Source organism: Oncorhynchus nerka, linkage group LG16, assembly GCF_034236695.1.
Source record: "Oncorhynchus nerka isolate Pitt River linkage group LG16, Oner_Uvic_2.0, whole genome shotgun sequence".
Classification (NCBI taxonomy): domain Eukaryota; kingdom Metazoa; phylum Chordata; class Actinopteri; order Salmoniformes; family Salmonidae; genus Oncorhynchus; species Oncorhynchus nerka.
This window is the reverse complement of record NC_088411.1, coordinates 11,736,715-11,756,526: the sequence shown is the minus strand read 5'-3', so window position 1 is coordinate 11,756,526 and position 19,812 is coordinate 11,736,715. Positions and strand designations below refer to the sequence as shown.

Here is a 19,812-nt window from a genome sequence, read left to right as displayed (position 1 = left end):
ACATAAAAATAAAGCTTCACTTCTTGTTAATCCAGCAGCTGCGTCAGATTTGAAAAAGGCTTTAACGCGAAAGCAACTATGCGATTTTCTGAGGACAGCACCCAGCATACAAAAGCATGAAAATCAAATTTCAACCAGGCAAGTGCGACACAAAGGTCAGAAATAGCGATATAAAAAATGCCTTACTTTGATGATCTTCTTCTGTTGGCACTCCAAAAGGTCCCAGTTACATCACAAATGGTCCGTTTGTTCAATAATGTCCTTCTTTATAACCATAAAAACTCAGTTTAGCTGACGCGCTTCAGTCAATAATCCACTCAGTTTCCCTCCATCAAAATGCATACAAAATGAATCCCAAACATTACTAATAAACTTTTCCAAACAAGTCAAACAACGTTTATAATCAAACCTTAGGTATCCTAATATGCAAATAAACTATACAATTTAAGACGGAGAATAGTATGTTCATTATCGGAGATAAATAAGAAAGAGTGCGCTTTCCTCCACGCGCTTGGAAACACTACAGCCATAATTGGAGCCACCTAGAAAAACTACAATTTCTGGGTCATTTTTCCAAAAACCAGCCTGAAACTCCTTCTAAAGACTGTTGACATCTAGTGAAAGCCCTAGGAACTGCCATCTGCGAGGACTTGGCCTTATTGTTAAAATACTAGCCATTAAAAATAGTGGTAAGCTGAGATTTCTTTGGGGGGGCTGGTTTGTCCTCGGGGTTTCGCCTGCCATATCAGTTCTGTTATACTCACAGACATTATTTTAACAGTTTTAGAAACGTTAGAGTGTTTTCTATACAAATCTATTATATCCATATCCTAGCTTCTGGGCATGAGTAACAGGCAGTTTACTTTGGGCACGCTTTTCATCCGGATGTGAAAATACTGCCCCCTACGCCAGAGAGGTTAACAATGTGGTAAGCTATGAATAATTATACAGTTGAATTCTGAAGTTTATATACACTTAGGTTGGAGTCATTAATTAACAAACTATCATTTTGGCAAGTCCGTTAGGACATCTACTTTGTGCATGACACAAGTCATTTTTCCAACAATTGTTTACAGACAGATTATTTCACTTATAATTCACTGTATCAAAATTCCAGTAGGTCAGAAGCTTACATACATTAAGTTGACTGTGCCTTTAAACAGCTTGGAAAATTACAGAAAATTATGTCATGGCTTTAGAAGCTTCTGATAGGCTAATTGACATAATTTGATTCAATTGGAGGTGTACCTCTGGATGTATTTCAAGGCCTACCTTCAAACTCAGTGCCTCTTTGCTTAACCTGTTGCTTCTACTCGGGACGCTTGCGTCCCAACTAGAGCTCTGGAAATGCAAATGCGCTACGCTAAATGCTAATAGTATTAGTTAAAACTCAAAAGTTCATTAAAATACACATGCAGGGTATCGAATTAAAGCTACACTCGTTGTGAATCCAGGCAACAAGTCAGATTTTTAAAATGCTTTTCGGCGAAAGCATGAGAAGCTATTATCTGATAGCATGCAACACCCCAAAAGACCCACAGGGGACGTAAACAAAATAATTAGCATTTCGGCGTTACACAAACCGCACAATAAAATAGAAAACATTCATTACCTTTCACCATCTTCTTTGTTGGCACTCCTAGATGTCCCATAAACACTATTTGGGTCTTTATTTCGATTAAATCGGTCCATATAAAGCCTAGATATCGTTATATGTAGACTGTGTGATAAACGAAAAAAACATTGTTTCAAAAACGTAACGTCATTTTTTAAATTCAAAAAGTCGACGATAAACTTTCACAAAACACTTGAAATACGTTTGTAATGCAACTTTAGGTATTAGTAAACGTTAATAAGCGATAAAATTCATCAGGAGGCGATGTAAAGATCATTAGCTGTCCGTCTGGAAAAATGTCCGGCTAGAAACTCAACGAAAATATCCGGTCCTAGACCGGATTAGATACGGTGTCCTGTATGTGTTTGACCAAGAAAAAACTCGAAGGGAAATGACAAGACTCTAGACACCCTGTGGAAGCTGTAGGTACTGCAACCTCAGGCAATTAATTGTGGTTCACGTTTATCAATGGGTTCAAGTAGCGCATGGATATATTTTCCCCATTTTCAGTGATCAGTTTTTCCTGTGCTTTTCGATGTAAATGCCGTTCTGGTAAAGCCACAGCAGTGATTTAACCAGTTTTTTAAACGTCTGAGTGTTTTCTATCCACACAGACTAAGCAAATGCATATACTATATTCCTGGCATGAGTAGCAGGGCGCTGAAATGTTGCGCGATTTTTAACAGAATGTTCAAAAAAGTAGAGGGTCGACTGAAGAGGTTAACATCATGGGAAAATCAATAGAAATCAGCCAAGACCTCAGCAAAAAAATTGTAGACCTCCACAAGTCTGGTTCATCCTTGGGTGCATTTCCAAATGCCTAAAGGTGCCACACTCATCTGTACAAACAATAGTACACAAGTATAAACACCATACGACCACGCAGCCAGTCATACCGCTCAGGAAGGAGACGCATTCTGTCCCCTAGAGATGAATGTACTTTGGTGCGAAAAATGCAAATCAATCCCAGAACAACAGGAAAGGACCTTATGATGATGCTGGAGGAAACAGGTACAAAATGTCCACAGTAAAATGAGTCCTATATCAAAATAACCTGAAAGGCCTCTCAGCAAGGAAGAAGCCACTGCTCCAAAACCACCATGAAAAGCCAGACTACGGTTTGCAACTGCACATGGGGACAAAGATCGTACTTTTTGTAGAAATGTCCTCTGGAGTGATAAAACAAAAATAGAACTGTTTGGCCATAATGAGCATCGTTATGTTCGGAGGAAAAAGGGGGACGCTTGCATGCCGAAGAACACCATCCCAACCGGGATTCATGGGAGTGGCAGCATCATGTTGTGGGCGTAGTTTGTTGCAGGAGGGACTGGTGCACTTTACAAAATAGATGGCATCATGAGGCAGAAAAGTTATTTTGATATATTGAAGCAACATCTCAAGACATCAGTCAGGAAGTTCAAGGTTGGCCGCAAATGGGTCTTCCAAATGAACAATGTCCCCAAGCATACTTCCAAAGTTGTGGCAAAATGGCTTAAGGACAACAAAGACAATGTATTGGAGTGGCCATCACAAAGCCCTGACCTCAATCCTATAGAAAATGTGTGGGCAGAACTGAAAAAGCATGTGCGAACAAGGAGGCCTACAAACCTGATTCACTTACACCAGCTCTGTCGGGATTAATGGGCCAAAATTCACCCAACTTATTGTGGGAAGCTTGTGGAAGGCTACCTGACACGTTTGACCCAAGTAAAACAATTTAAAGGCAATGCTACCAAATTCAAAATGAGTGTATGTAAACTTCTGGCCCACTGGGAATGTGATGAAAGAAATAAAAGCTGAAATAAATCATTCTCTCTACAATTATTCTGACCTTTCACATTCTTAAAATAGTGATCCTAACTGACCTAAGAGAGATATTTTTTACTAGGATTAAATGTCAGGAATTGTGCAAAACTGAGTTTAAATATATTTGGCTAAGGTGTATGTAAACTTCTGACTTCAACTGTATATGCATGAAAACCAGTCTGAGACCATGACAATTCCCACACTCTCTTCACCTGACTCTATGCCTCCAGGATACTTTTCTGCTGGATTCCACAAAAATTAAAACCCTAAAAAGCCTCTCCATGCTTTCGCCCAGTCTTCCCCTTTCCGGCCCCCGGTTCCTGAGAGGTGTTCCCAAGCCATGCCATTTGCACTTTGTTCCCCATCTCCTCCATTGCCACCAAATGTGTATCTCTAATCAACAATACATCCTCTTGAGGTAACTCAGCACTGTATAGACTTTCACATCAATGTCTCCTAAATGTTGTTTAGAGTACAATTACCCCAACATCTATCCTTTCATATGATGCATTAACCTTAAAGCAGCTAACCAAAACCAACTATGATGTTGAAAGTAGCTCCCAGACCCAACTCACCTGCATGTCTACAGTGGAATCTAGTCTCTCTCTTTTAGCTCCGCTTCTTATGTCATGGCATCTTCAAGCTCGCCCATTATGCAGCTGGACCTCACTTCCCGTGAGAACTGTGAACCCACCGAGGAGAGACATGACGATCTTTACCGCTGCAGCTGCTGTAAGGAGTACTGTGTGTAGACAAGACCAACATTGTCTCATCACCTCCGCCTGGTGTATCTTGATGTACACTCAATCTCCAGAATTCAGCCCGTGCCCTCAATCTCCTGCAACTCATGTGCTGCTTTCACCTGAGGATATACACATTGCAACACATGGGTCCTTTCCTGACAACGCAGACTCCCCCTTATGGTGAAATCACTAATTTGTGGCATTTGAATTACAGCCCCCGGTACTCCCATCGGTCTCCCAGTTACCAGCTACCAAGCCATGTGGCATGAGTCCTCATAAACTGATATCCCAACGATGTTACTAAAGTAACCCCTGCTACTACTAACATGGCCCATGGTCTATAGCCTCCTTCAATTACTGTCCCTACAGCGACTGCCATGAGAATAACTACTGCATTAAATCTGTCAAGTGTTCGCCGGCTGTTAGAAATCGGGAAAGATATTTAATGAAGTTGGAAGAATATCCAACCTAACAAAACTCTGAGTCCCAGGTTTCATCTTCTTCTTACCATAGTCTGAACTGCCCACACTATCTCTGCTACTCTCACCCTGATCTGGGTATGTGTAATGTTCAGTTTAACTTCATAATAGTCCCTATATTGCACAGTTAGCTGTCCTCCCTCTCCTATGAGCTAATTCTTGTAACAATATACATAGTCTCTGGGAATGATACCCGTCCATCACCATAACCGTAATTTATGAGACCCCACAGATCTCCACCACAATCACATTCCATCCCACTTAACAGCCCTATGTAAACATTCTGACTCAAACACAGGCCTCATGTGTACCTCGCCTCCTGCTACAGATACATTTGCACATTTATCATTCCATCTAACCCATAACACACTAGTTACTACTCCTATAGTTATAAACATACTAAACCATTCTCAAATCAATTAGTCAATATACATCAGTCCCTCCTCTGGAACAACGTTGCTCTTATGTTCCACGAAACCTAAAAACATATTAACTTAAAAAGGATGGAGAAAAAAAGTACATGTTTAATCATTTCACACCACCCTTGATGTGACTAAAACTGGGGAAATAACCGTCCATCCGTTATGTACTATACCGATGTGATGCTGGTCTCCATGCCCTCTCCTTCGTTTTCATCCTTGAATGTTATCGCAAAACACAGACTATGAGCCTTGCATGCAATTAATTGTACCAGATCATCGACCAATGTCTATGTATCGATGTGATTTAACATAAAAACTCTGATGACATGGTAAAACAAAAGAAAAAAAAAACTTCATGGTTGACCCAAGCTACCATCCAGTGAGTTCTCTAATAACCTCCCTTTTCCCCAGTTTTCCTGCCGTGAGTGGCCTGGTAATAAAAGATCAGTATCTCAATGCATACTTAGTCTAAATTGTTCACAGTGTGTAGACCACCCCCTTTCTCCCGGCAATTATCATTCTAGCCTGTCTTCTTCAGATAGCGTTGCAGTTCATCTTCGATTTTGCCACGTACATGAGTCTCTCAGCTGAGCCACTATCACCATCTTGTCTGGTCCATTTCTCCCTCCAGCACCCAGGAACATGAGAGAAATGTGTATGTTATCTCTTTCCACGCTCACTTGACATACACGGTCTCAGGACTCTGGTGCACTACGGTATCCAGGTTAATGGCTCAGATAGAAGTGTTAAAAGTCACTGTCGCATTGAACTCCTTTGTCACTCTTTCTTCAGCCGGTAATGGAGGGTTTTTGAGGTTCACACACTGTTTGTGGCCAAATCATGCATTAAGACAACATCTGACGTCACCTTCCGTGATAACCTCAAAAGTGGACAGGTCAGAACAATAGTTTAGCTCAATCAATTCATTTCTGTTTCAGGAAATCCAGACACATTGACTGCGTGACAAAATATTACATTCCTAATTTTCTCTGTAACATTATCTCTATGACAAATGTCAAAGAGCATAACAACATACTGTTGCTGTTGAAACTATTTTAAAAATGAGTTCATACTCCCTTATTTTACTGGCGCCTGTTGGAAGATTTACCAGATCAGGGAGTTAGCACCTTAACTTCTTGCGACTAGGTGGCGCTATTAAAATTTTTGGATGAAAAACGTTCCCGTTTTAAACAAGATATTTTGTCACGAAAAGATGCTCGACTATGCATATAATTGGCAGCTTTGGAAAGAAAACACCCTGACGTTTCCAAAACTGCAAAGATATTGTCTGTGAGTGCCACAGAACTGATGTTACAGGCGAAACCCAGATAAAAATCCAACCAGGAAGTGCCGCATTTTTTGAAACCGCCTCATGCCAATGACTCCTTATATGGCTGTGAATGAGCTACGAATGAGCTTACGTTTTCCACGTATTCCCCAAGGAGTCTACAGCATTGACGTCTTTTTAGGCATTTCCATTGAAGAATGCAGAAAATCTTGCATAAAATACTGAGGTAGCCATTTTTCCAATCGCTTCTTATGAGAAACCATTTGCCTAGACGGATATATTATTGAATATATATGTTAAAAACACCTTGAGGATGGATCCTAAACAACGTTTGCCGTGTTTCTGTTGATATTATGGAGCAAATTTTGAAAAAAGTTTGGCGTTATAGCATTTTCGGTCGATTTCTCAGCCATGCATGATGAAGAAACGGGAGCTATTTCGCCTACAAAAATAATATTTTTGGAAAAAAGGAACATTTTCTATCTAACTGGGAGTCTCCTGAGTGAAAGCATCTGAAGTTCTTCAAAGGTAAATTATTTAATTTGGTTGCTTTTCTTATTTTCGTGAAAATGTTGCCTGCTGCCAGCAGAGCCTAGCATAGCATTATGCCATGATAAACTTACACAAATGCTTGTCTAGCGTTGGCTGTAACGCATATTTTGAAAATCTGAGATGACAGTGTTGTTAACAAAAGGCTACGTTATGCTAATGCATTCGAGGCTATGATTACGCTCCCGGATACGGGATTGCTCGTCGCAAGAGGTTAACCTCGCGGGGAGTCCAGCAGTCCGAATCCAAGGCCCAGGACCCCAGGAAACTGGTAATTTTCCCATCAAACAAATTATTCACATCGTGATTCAAAAACATGTTAACCTGTTGCTTCTACTCGGGACGCTTGCGTCCCAACTAGAGCTCTGGAAATGCAAATGCGCTACGCTAAATGCTAATAGTATTAGTTAAAACTCAAAAGTTCATTAAAATACACATGCAGGGTATCGAATTAAAGCTACACTCGTTGTGAATCCAGGCAACAAGTCAGATTTTTAAAATGCTTTTCGGCGAAAGCATGAGAAGCTATTATCTGATAGCATGTAACACCCAAAAAGACCCACAGGGGACGTAAACAAAATAATTAGCATTTCGGCGTTACACAAACCGCACAATAAAATAGAAAACATTCATTACCTTTCACCATCTTCTTTGTTGGCACTCCTAGATGTCCCATAAACACTATTTGGGTCTTTATTTCGATTAAATCGGTCCATATAAAGCCTAGATATCGTTATATGTAGACTGTGTGATAAACGAAAAAAACATAGTTTCAAAACGTAACGTCATTTTTTAAAATTCAAAAAGTCGACGATAAACTTTCACAAAACACTTCGAAATACGTTTGTAATGCAACTTTAGGTATTAGTAAACGTTAATAAGCGATAAAATTCATCAGGAGGCGATGTAAAGATCATTAGCTGTCCGTCTGGAAAAATGTCCGGCTAGAAACTCAACGAAAATATCCGGTCCTAGACCATAGGAGATACGGTGCCCTGCATGTGTTTGACCAAGAAAAAACTCGAAGGGAAATGACAAGACTCTTGACACCCTGTGGAAGCTGTAGGTATTGCAACCTCAGTCAATTAATTGTGGTTCACCTTTATCAATGGGTTCAAGTAGCGCATGGATATATTTTCCCATTTTCAGTGATCAGTTTTTCCTGTGCTTTTCGATGTAAATGCCGTTCTGGTAAAGCCACAGTAGTGATTTAACCAGTTTTATAAACGTCTGAGTGTTTTCTATCCACATAGACTAAGCAAATGCATATACTATATTCCTGGCATGAGTAGCAGGGCGCTGAAATGTTGCGCGATTTTTAACAGAATGTTCAAAAAAGTAGAGGGTCGACTTAAGAGGTTAAATCAAAATACAAATTTGAATAACCAATCAACTTAGAATTGCAACTCTTGATAACTCTATAAGGAAATAATAGTATCTCATAAAGTAATGGTAAAATAGAATAGAAACTGGGGTTTCTCATTCCTTTTATAATTAAATCCCACCTGTTTCGATCATTTCTAGTGAGATTGATCAGGCCTCACCAGAAAGTCAGGATACCCGGCATTCGACAACATTGGATATTTCCTCTCCCTTTTCTTTTCCTGTCCTTACGAAACCATTTAAAAACCATCCAAACATTTCCATCCCTTTTCCATACCCAATTTAAAACTGAATTGAAAAGACCCCAAAAAATAAACTCCACAGTATCAACACCACTAACGCATTATCATAATCAGTCATTTGTGTGTGAGTGCTGGTGTGTGTGTTTGTTTGCTAAACCATAGGTCACAAACACACATGAACCGGCCTTACTGATCTGAGAAAGTGTACACTTTGTTAGCATTTACTATGCTACATCTTCATCAGCAATCTGAACATATTAATTATAAACCAAACATGATAATGGTAATTCCACTGTCCTTACTCCAATCATTAACCTCTTGCTTCTACTCGGGACGCTTGCGTCCCAACTAGAGCTCTGGAAATGCAAATGCGCTACGCTAAATGCTAATAGTATTAGTTAAAACTCAAACGTTCATTAAAATACACATGCAGGGTATTGAATTAAAGCTACACTCGTTGTGAATCCAGGCAACAAGTCATATTTTTAAAATGCTTTTCGGCGAAAGCATGAGAAGCTATTATCTGATAGCATGTAACAATACACTACAACACAAAAGACCCGCAGGGGATGTAAACAAAATAATTAGCATATTCGGCGCTACACAAACCGCACAATAAAATAGAAAACATTCATTACCTTTCACCATCTTCTTTGTTGGCACTTCTAGATGTCCCATAAACACTATTGGGTCTTTTTTTCGATTAAATCGGTCCATATATAGCCTAGATATCGTTATATGTAGACTGTGTGATAAACGAAAAAAACAGCGTTTCATAACGTAACGTCATTTTTTAAAATTCAAAAAGTCGACGATAAACTTTCACAAAACACTTCGAAATACTTTTGTAATGCAACTTTAGTTATTAGTAAACGTTAATAAGCGATAAAATTCATCAGGAGGAGATGTAAAAATCATTAGCTGTCCGTCTGGAAAAATGTCAGGCTAGAAACTCAACCAAAATATCCGGTCCTAGACCTGAAGAAATGCGCTGCCTTGCATGTGTTTGACCAAGAAAAAACTCGTAGGCAAATGACAAGACTCTAGACACCGTGTGGAAGCTGTAGGTACTGCAACCTCAGCCAATTAATTGTGGTTCACCTTTATCAATGGGTTCAAGTAGCGCAGCAATATATTTTTCCATTTTCAGTGATCAGTTTTTCCTGTGCTTTTCGATGTAAATGCCGTTCTGGTAAAGCCACAGCAGTGATTTAACCAGTTTTATAAACGTCTGAGTGTTTTCTATCCACACAGACTAAGCAAATGCATATACTATATTCCTGGCATGAGTAGCAGGGCGCTGAAATGTTGCGCGATTTTTAACAGAATGTTCAAAAAAGTAGAGGGTAGAAGCAAGAGGTTAAATGTTTGTTTTAATCCACCCCATAATTTATTTATCTTTTATTTAGCATGTACTCTTAAACACTGCGACTTTATCTCACCACCGAGTCCACCATCACCACCGCACCCCGCTAACTAGCTACAGTAGCAATTTCACACCGGTTACACTCACTCCCCTTTTGACCTCCTCCTTTCAGAATAAGACAACAAAAAATGTACATCTATTTCATAATATAACCACATAAAATGTCTCATGAGATAAAAAAAGAAGAAGTTTTTCTGAGTTTGCAAGGAGTGTTTGTCCAGCTAATTTAAATTTGCTACCTCTTTAGAATCTATTCCCCTGGCATTTTGCATAGATTCTTCAACCCAAAATACTTTTAACTGTGGCAAATTTAGCAAATTTCTCATCATAAGGAATCTGAAATATTTGATCCTGGCATCTATTAAAAAGTTGGGTAAGACATGATCTCACACGTCTTCCTTCACATAGAAACTGTAATCTCTATGAACCACTATCGATCGAACCAATGCCATATGTGAAAGTTCCTGTCCTGCTACTTTCCGGAGGATTCGTTATTACTCTTTTGATAAAGATGCAAACACTTGCATAGAGGCATTTCCTGTGCAGCAGGCTCCATTCCCACACTCATTCTTCCAATGTCCGATAGCTCCCTGTTTTAGATGTGGGGCTATCTCCTTACGCTTTGTTTTTTCGCTATGTTTGTTTGTCTTACCTTGGCCATTGAAACCACTGTTAGTTACTTTCCCTGTGGCCATATTAACCCCTCGCACATCTGCGAAGTGAGCAGAGTTATATTCCACTCTCAAAACATTGTGCTCTATTTCATCCACAACCCCCGTAATTATAATTTTGATCACAGGTTTCAAACCTGCCATCAAAGCCGGAGTACAAATTCTGTCAATGCACTCCCGTACCCAGTCTTTTTGCAGCTGAGTACCTCAACTAATTTCTCATATTCGAGCCAAATTGGTATAATGCTCTTGCTCTTCTTTCAGTGCCTCCATGGTTTAATTGGAATCCTCTAGCTCCACATCACAGGGGAAATTGGGGAGGTCTGTCGCCATATCAATAGTTATTATTCTTAAACCTTTACCGGCGTTGTCCAAGATGTTTTAGATGTATTTTTTCCCATCTATAATACACACCTTCTACTAACTATTTTTCAAGGTAGCACTACCCACTTCCATGGAGAATAGTTATTTGTGCCTATTAATTGGTCACAGTACTTAATACCTTGTATTATAACCAATACTATAGCGTCTGCAAATGTATTATTGGAGAAAGCGGATTACTTAATGTCTTATTCCAGTATTGTGCCTCAAATATTTTTGTTGATAACACACATTACCAAAATGATTCACACTTGTCTTCCTATTTCCACATAATCTGTCATGGTTCACCACCCCAACAGGGCATACAACCAACCTCTCTTTATTGCTACTGCTAATACACCCAAATCCAACAGTCTTCGAATATCTTATTGCTTTTCTTTTAACCCTGAATGGCAACTTTTTATCCTAGTACACAAGCATGTCACTTTATCCATCCACACAGCCGCATGGCCTTTGCGGCTGGCCTTTTCACCCTCTCATTACAGGTTTAGCAGGGAACCAACCCCACCAAGGTTTTACCCACTAGGACTTACAGCCTGCTCAGGCTTACCTTCCGGGACTCACCCTATTCTTATAGTCATATGAACTAACCCACTCGGGATTTACCCCCTAGGACTTACCCTACAGGTACCAGCCTGCTCGAGTTTACCTTCCGGGACTTAGCCTATACTTTATAGTACTAGCAGGAACCAACCTACTATATACCACAAAGCTACGACCGATCGTAACACAATGGGCCCGCTGAATGAACGTAGGCTTTCTAGCTCCGTATTCCTATAATTGTTCAGCCAATGATTCTCATCTCCCCAAGGTGTCAAAATGAGTGGAAACAGGTGTAGGAACTGTGCCTACCTTGTATGTTGCTAGCTCCTGCTCCACTCATCTGGACTCTCTGGTTGGACTACAAATTGTGGCGAACCCTGCTCGCAGCGCCAACTGTTAGCTTCTAATTCTCTGAGTAAAAAACTCAATGGACAGTATGAAAGGTTAACCAAGTTTATTCTTCCCAGAATGTCAATACAGCTGCATTAGACAAAAACATTTTCATACAAGCACTGATATTTAATCCTTCCTCCTAGGCTGAGTCTCCTCCTACACATCTGTACAAACATTGTGTCTTTACTGCTAGGCAGGACACTAAGTGATACGGGCCATAAACTTTTATTTCTCCCTTAACGTCACCTGACCTGACCTCGACCCCCCCCCCCCCCCCCCCTTCATCACTTGTTCATGGCTCTCTCCCCTTATCAATTCCTGCCACATGTGATCACTTCCCTGCACTCAATATTCATATTCTCAGAACCCAACAGCAGAGAACACCATTATCAAAAGTGACCGCAAATGCAAATATGCATGTACTGCTTTTATTCTGAAGGTGCATTTCTATGGTGAAAATGGTCTTCCCCAAACATGAAATTCATGCGCTGCTTATAGGCCAGTAGGCTCTACATCTCTTGGAAAGAGGATTAATGTGCTTAATTTTAAGAAGTTATTTGGCCACTTTAGTTGTGATACAAACCTTATTAAAACATATAGGCCCGTGGGCTAGGCTACATGAGGTGTGCGATTAGAAAAAGGTCGCAAAAAAATGCTGGGCATCATTCACAAGTGATAATATATCATTCTCAACTGATAGGCTAATATTGTCACCCATCAGACTATTTTTATTTAATCTTTACATATACTGAATCATATACGTGTGACATTTGTTTTGATTAAATGGACCATTATCATGCACCTGTATCAAAACAGGGGCAGCGGAAAGAATACATCATCTATGCACTTAAATAGCGAATGGAGGACGTTTTTCCTCGTGGTTTATTTTCATGCCAGCCAGGTAGGCTATACTCCTGTTGTAAATATAAGCAATGTGCTTAATATTAGGAATGTTGAGAAATAAATATAGTAGGCCTAGCCTATAGAAAGCCGATGGGATCCTCCTCTTTTATTAGCAGCCATCATGGGCTCTCATGAAGTGTTTGATTAGATTTTCAAACACATTTGCATTGATGTCAGAGTGATTAGAGGAACAATAGAGTGCTGAGTACCAGGCAGTTAGCAAGTTTGATAGGCTACTAATGACCATCAGCAGCATCAGAGCTTGGAGAAGCCTGTGGAATTTGACTGCCTTCATGACTTGTGACCGCCGGTGTGGCGGTAATAGGGTCACCGCAACAGCCCTAGGCGTAAGTAAAAGGCCCTGTTGTGATGAAGAGAACTTGTTGATTGGTCTATTCTGTCATCCTCAGCTATCTGTTGGAATCATTTCCTTCATGTTGGCCAGTTAACAGAGCACCACCTCAAAGGGATGATTTTCATTTATATCATAGCGAGAGCATTAAAGCAAATAAAGCAAGGCAGACATGACTTCTATGATGTCAGTTAGTACTAGAATTGGTTTTCAAAGATCAAAATAAAATGTTAATGTTTTCATAATGTTTAAAAATAAATGAATATAGGACAAATGGTTTATAATACTGGCACATGCAAATGTACTGTACGGGTTATCTATCATCACATGCCCGTGAATCATAGAAACAAACATATGTAAACCATATTTCTTTATTAAAGATTAAGAAACTCCAAGCAGCATATTCATAAATAAAATAAGAGTCTCCCTTAGATGTACTTTTACAGACTATATGGTATGATAGCTTTCTATAATATTTTCTTTAATATTGTGGTGTGGCCATTGATACAGTAACCGGGGGGGGGGTATACAGTAAGGCAGTGAAACACACTAAACCCTTACAGTACAGTAACGTGGGACTTCCTTTTCACCACTGTTAGCTAGCTGATCAGAGCCACAGGTTGTATGCAGAACACAGTGTAAAATGAGATCACTTTGGTTCACATTAGTAAGTACTTGTACTTGTACAAAATATACAGGCTTTACAACCTCGCCAATTTTGTTCGAGAAGCATGAGCGGAGAACGGGTGATGCGAAACATGATTCTCTCACTTTGAGGTATGGTAGTTCTGTTTATTCTCATGACATCACTTAATTATCGTTCTTTGCTTTCCCTCAATGGCTCTGCAGGGAAATTAGTTACATTTTCCAAGAGGTACGGACAATCCGGTAAATGAAAACCTTTTTAACAGTATGAGTATAGATCACCTATCAGTACTCCTGGTACACGTTGTATTGTGCATATAGGATGTGACGAACGACAACACAATATAACCACTGAGATTGACATTCACTATCTCACTTCCTAGCAATGAGTTTTCCAGAATGACAGGCTAAAGGAAATAAACAGAAACAAAAAGTATACTGCAGGACATAATTGCATTTTAATTGCACTTATGAAAGTCTTGGTAAAGTTTTGCAGTTCATCTTCAGTTGGAAATGTGACATAAACTGCTGCTCTGCAATGTGCCCAGGTTAATTGATGGGGAAATTCTGTTTGTTTTATGAACAGAGCTCCATCAGAATTTAGACATTAGGATATGCCACCTGAACTGCTATTACCAACACTAATAGTTCATGATTTTGATATCACTCTTTTATCTTCCATCTTCCTTGGTGATAATTGCTCTATTACAAATGATAAATATGAGATATTATATATCTACTTTTCTCCCTCTGCAGTTCCAAAGACTCCACTGCTCTGAAAGGAGAACCGGTATACAGCTTTTCAACAATAAATCCTTAAGTACGAAATGAATACATATATTTTTTCCTAAAATGAGCCTTTTTTTTGTTAAATGTAAAAATAAAAGTTTTGTTTTAAACATCCCTCCCACGCAATCAAGGAAACATGTAGCATACACTGGAAGGGGCACGATTCAATCATGATTTATGTCAGATTCCTTTTGAACATTCCCTTAGCGTGGCTGATGTTATGCTGTACACGGCACTAGTACCACTAGGACTGCCTTTCTTTGCTGTTGGGGACTGACTGGGACTGTATCTCCCTCTGTCTTTTACAACATAGGGCTGAAATTGAACTTAATGAAGTACCATCCATTTCATAAATCTGTAGAACTCATGAGAAACCATGTTTACTTCAGTTTCAGCCTTAAACAATGATTCACCAAGACTTTAAGTTAGAAAAAGAAGGAAAAAAAACTTGAAAAATGTATATATGTCTTACAAACAAAATGATTCCATCTATTTGGAATATTCTTATCTGATACTGAAGTATAAGGTTGTTAAAGAGGTGCATAACAGTTGGAGTTCAACATTATGTCCTATGGTGAATGGTAATCTAAGAATGAACTGTGGAGAGACATTTTTCGGCACTTAGAAAACAATCACAATGAATTTGCGTCATTATTCATATAGAACAAAATTTACAAAGCCATTCAAACAGTCATTTTTTTTACTTTTTTTTTTCATCTTATTTAGTTTTTTTATAACTCAACTTGAAAAATTGAGAATATTCAAAATACACTTTAACTTCACTTCGTTCTCTCAGTATTTACAAATATATACAAAAAAATTTGCTTTTCCTTTGATGTCGGTTGTTCAACAGGTAATAAAAATCTCTTATTTCTCTTGTTTGCACACTTTCCCAATTTTTTTATTTATTTATTCCCCCCCCCACAAATAATACCCCACAAAAATCAGGTGAGGGGTAGGAGATGTGACGTTGAGGCACCATCAGATGGATGTACTGTGGGTGGGTTCAATGGCTTCTGGGATGGGTCCTCCGGGAACTCCCTGGTATGACATTGGCATGGGTATCTTGGCGGGACTCAGTCGGAACAGACCCCCGTTGGGAGCTCTGTGTTTGCACTGAATGGAGGGGATGGTGGAGCTGCTGGGGGGGTGGTGGGGGAGTGTGCTGCCAGGGCCCTGAGCTAGTGTCCGACCCAGGCCCACCCCATGGCCCTCCCCCGGGAGATAGGTGCTCACAGACAGGCCCCTGCCCGGGTAGTCCCGCACAGACTCCAGCTGCCGGCTGGGCTGCATGCTGTCGATGTCCAGCGCAGAGATCTCGATAGACGGGCCAGGGATCTGCTTGTGTGCCATGTCCTCGTCCATAAGACTGTTCATACGCCGATGCACCTGTTCCAGATTCACCTCCTTGTCCTAGAGGGTGAAAGAGAGAGGGGGAGGAAGGGACACAGAGGCTGAGATGGGCTGTTCTCCATGGGATTCTCAGGCTTTTCACCAGCTCCATGCATTTAGGTTCCCTCTCCTCTTCCTTAGCTTTTTTGAGGTGGTTTGTTTCCCAAGCCTCTGAGTGTTTCACTCAACATGCTGATTGAGTAATGTCTGTTTTAAGTGCCCAATTGGAATTGAGGTGACTCAATTACAGGTGTATAGAATGTGCACCTTGAAATCAAACTTGGCCAGTGGACATAGACAGTTTGATGTTTAGTAAGAGGTGTCAAATCTTTGACAGACGACACCAATGCTGGAGCCAAGCTACATCCTAACCTCTACTGACTGATCTGGGGCACCATGTAACCTTAGGCTTCATTGCTGATGCTACATTATATTGAAGTAAAGTTGAGATAATGTATTGGTGTCCTGTTTAGATGGCCACATATGGGCTTTTACAGTGTCCGTTCTACCTCTCAATAGTGCTGAGCGATTAGTGCTTTTTGAGGTTGGTTCAATTTCGATTTTGTTATTAAAAAATTATCACCCGTCTTCGGTTTTTAAAAAATAATTAAAATTGTTATATATTAAACGCACTATGTGCCCATTACAACCATAATTTATTCACATTACTTTAATAAAATATTTGTTTTATTTGATGACTGTATTTCATTCCAAGTCATCATCTAATCTCTATAGATCTGCTGCCTGTCTGACAAAATCACTATTTTAGTAGTTTTGCAAAGTAAATAAGGCATACTTTTATGACTGCTGAATACCAACTATCACTCACTTAGATCTTGTATTTTCAGGTAGAGATACCTCGCAAAGCAACTGCTCTCTATCCCTCTCGCACCTTCTCTCTTCTCTCCATCAAAGAGGTCTCTGTGTCTGCTCCACACAGACCGGACAAGTAAACGGGTGCGCAATGTATTATGATCATTGTAGTTAATTACCAGGTGTTCTGCGCTAAACTACGAAGAATATTGGCCTATTGGAAACTACAACTCCCTACTACATCGCACAGTTCGATCTTGATCTGATTTATCTCTACAGAAACTGAGCACAAAAAAATGAAATGGAATTCAAATAATTAAACTGACTTCGGCCAATTAGTTATTTAAAAAATGAAAAATAACCAACATTTTGGTTGATCGCTCAGCACTACCTCTCAATCAATGACTTACTGATGTTGGCCAGGTGAATCGATCTGATATCAGATCACTATATTTAATACATCTGAGCTGCTGAGGCTGACAGATGTATGTGTCTTTGGATGACTGTAGTTATGCATACGTGTTATAAGCTAATTGACATTTCAGGTCCTTGGCTGACAAAAAAATGCTACATTGGGACATTGAAAGGTAGAGGACAAAACATACTTCAGGGTAGCAGGTATCACTAGCCAATCAGGAGACGTGTCCTAGCACTTGGAGGCTACACTAGACTATTGCAAATGGCTACTTTGGAGGCAGGCATAACTTGGCTCCAGTCATGGTCTGACTCAGCGATGATATTAGTAAAAAAAACTGAATATGGAGACAAAATCCAAGTTGATCCTTATGTGCAGTACATATACAACACAACAAACTGCAAAGGTTAAGGTTCTATATGTGTAGCACAAATCCCAACCAATGAAAATAAGACATGTTTTGGAATGGAAGACGTTATCAGAAATGTGTTTCTACGAAGACCGATGATGATTTGCCATTTTATTCTAGGTACAGAAATACCTGGAAATCAACTGACTCCTCTCGTAATGACACACTGTGTGTGTTAGTCATTTGACCATCAGAAGCCATGACCTTTCAATGGGATCAGTGCCACATCAAATGTACTCTTCCTCTTGTCAATATCAACTGCCTGTCATAAGCACATTATGCCATCATAACACAGCACAGAGGAGGTCCTAAATGCTAAGCCATTTAGTCAATCTTGATCGACCGATGTATATATATTTTTTTACATTTCTTTTAATTGAACATTTATTTAACTAGGCAAGTCAATTAAGAACAAATTCTTATTCACAATGACGGCCTTCATCAATGTCAAGTTACAGACAAACAACTGTGTTTCCTCAGTGCTTCCCATATCAGCTCGAGCCTTCCGGAATGTGCAAATGTAATCTTGATTCCATATGTTCTGAAGACTTCATCAACCGAGACATTGATTGTGGGAATGAATTTACGACGGTATCAACTCTGTATCATAAAAAAAAAAACTCTTAAAGCGAATTAAAACATCTCAGCCACGGCTATTGTTTTAGCAGACTGGCGCCGCATTAAAATACGTTTCTAATCTTGTCGCATTGGCAGCACGCCGAAAACAAATTAACCGCCTAAAATCAAACCCCTGCACCAGTGTTTTAATAAGAGTGTGTTGATTTATGTTGAGGGGAAATAACAACATGCTCTGCAGAGTGAAAGCTTTCGTAATGCAAAAACAATTCATAAAACATCAAACTAGAAAACCACTCTATCCACCCATGGTGGCCTGACACTTGATCGAAGGATTTATCTAGGACTCGAGTAAGCTGTTTTCAAAGTGGCCTCCGTATGCATAAGACTATGATCACTGTGCATACTTCCTGTATCGTGGCTCATCCCTGTACCACGTTCTGTACACCACCTTCGTCAGACTGGACGAACCCACTTAGAGTTATGTAACTGCGTATAACATGTGTTATAACAATGTCTGTAAAAGGCATAATAAATACCTTCACAAAGCATCATAGTGAGGTAGTTCATAGAAAATGCCGTTGAATTAACTTCCTCTTATTCCCCCCCGTACAATGTTTCTACGTGAGGGTGAGAGACAAGCCCTTGGTCATGCACGCATCCACCCACCACAAAAGCAACTAACCAAAAATGGGGAAGAAACAGAACAACAATCAGAGAATAAAAGATTGCCAGAGATGAGATGGTGTTGTGGAGTTTTAGATCAAGATGCCCCCCCCCATACCCAATCGGAGAGATCAGAGTGCCTCTTTAATGCAGCAGCACAAATCAGATCTTAGGAGCTCTATTCTGACCTGTGTCAATAGCTTCTGCTTCATCCCAGTCTCTTTCTCTCTCTGTCCAAATGTCCTTCCTCCCTTCCGGTGAAGCAGTGGTAATGTCATTATATGTCAATGGACCAGAAACCCTTGCCAGTCTGTAATCCTTAGTAACCTGCACGAGATCATAGAACAGTCAAGAATAAAAACGTATGGATGTCCACATTGACATATAATTGCAATAAGACGTCACACAGGGAATTTACTAGGGATTATGGACTGGGTTGGACAGATGTAGTGGCTCTTATTGCTGTGCAAACATCCTGTTTCTGCTCACACTTTAGTTTACGGATCCATGTCAAGCCTTAACCTGTCCCATGTCACATGCAAGGGGAGAGTAACTCTCTCATGTGAGAGGCCTCGTTAGACATGTTCACACCATCGCAGTAACTTGAGTGGATTAAACTAATACGAAAGGCTTAACGTGAACTGGCAATGAGGTATAAAGGTGTAATCGGTGTCAATCAGTTTAGCAGGCACTTAGCAGGGGAAAGTCTTACGAGAATCAATTAAAATGGTTCTCTGTGGTAGGCAGTGTAAATGTGTTCACAATTCAGGGTAAGGAACTGTGTTGGTAATCAATGGGTTTTTCAGGAACACTAATGTCACAGGGAGCTTAAAACAAACTCGATACTGACGTTTTCTCAGAAATGTCATATTTCATATTTGGCTGATTCACATTGACATGAATCAAATAGA

At 39.9% G+C, this 19,812-nt stretch overlaps 1 protein-coding gene across 1 annotated transcript; it reads right to left on the bottom strand.

Annotated features, from left to right (window-relative positions):
• Positions 1-12,240: 12,240 nt before the first annotated feature.
• On the bottom strand, positions 12,241-19,223 carry LOC135561207 (glutamate receptor ionotropic, delta-1-like). The gene is made up of 2 exons (XM_065002431.1): positions 19,090-19,223; positions 12,241-16,043 (listed from the first exon to the last, which is right to left on the bottom strand). Exons 1-2 carry the CDS (start codon positions 19,177-19,179, stop codon positions 15,612-15,614), a joined length of 522 nt encoding a protein of 173 aa, XP_064858503.1. The 5' UTR covers positions 19,180-19,223; the 3' UTR covers positions 12,241-15,611.
• Between the last annotated feature and the right edge of the window lie 589 nt (positions 19,224-19,812).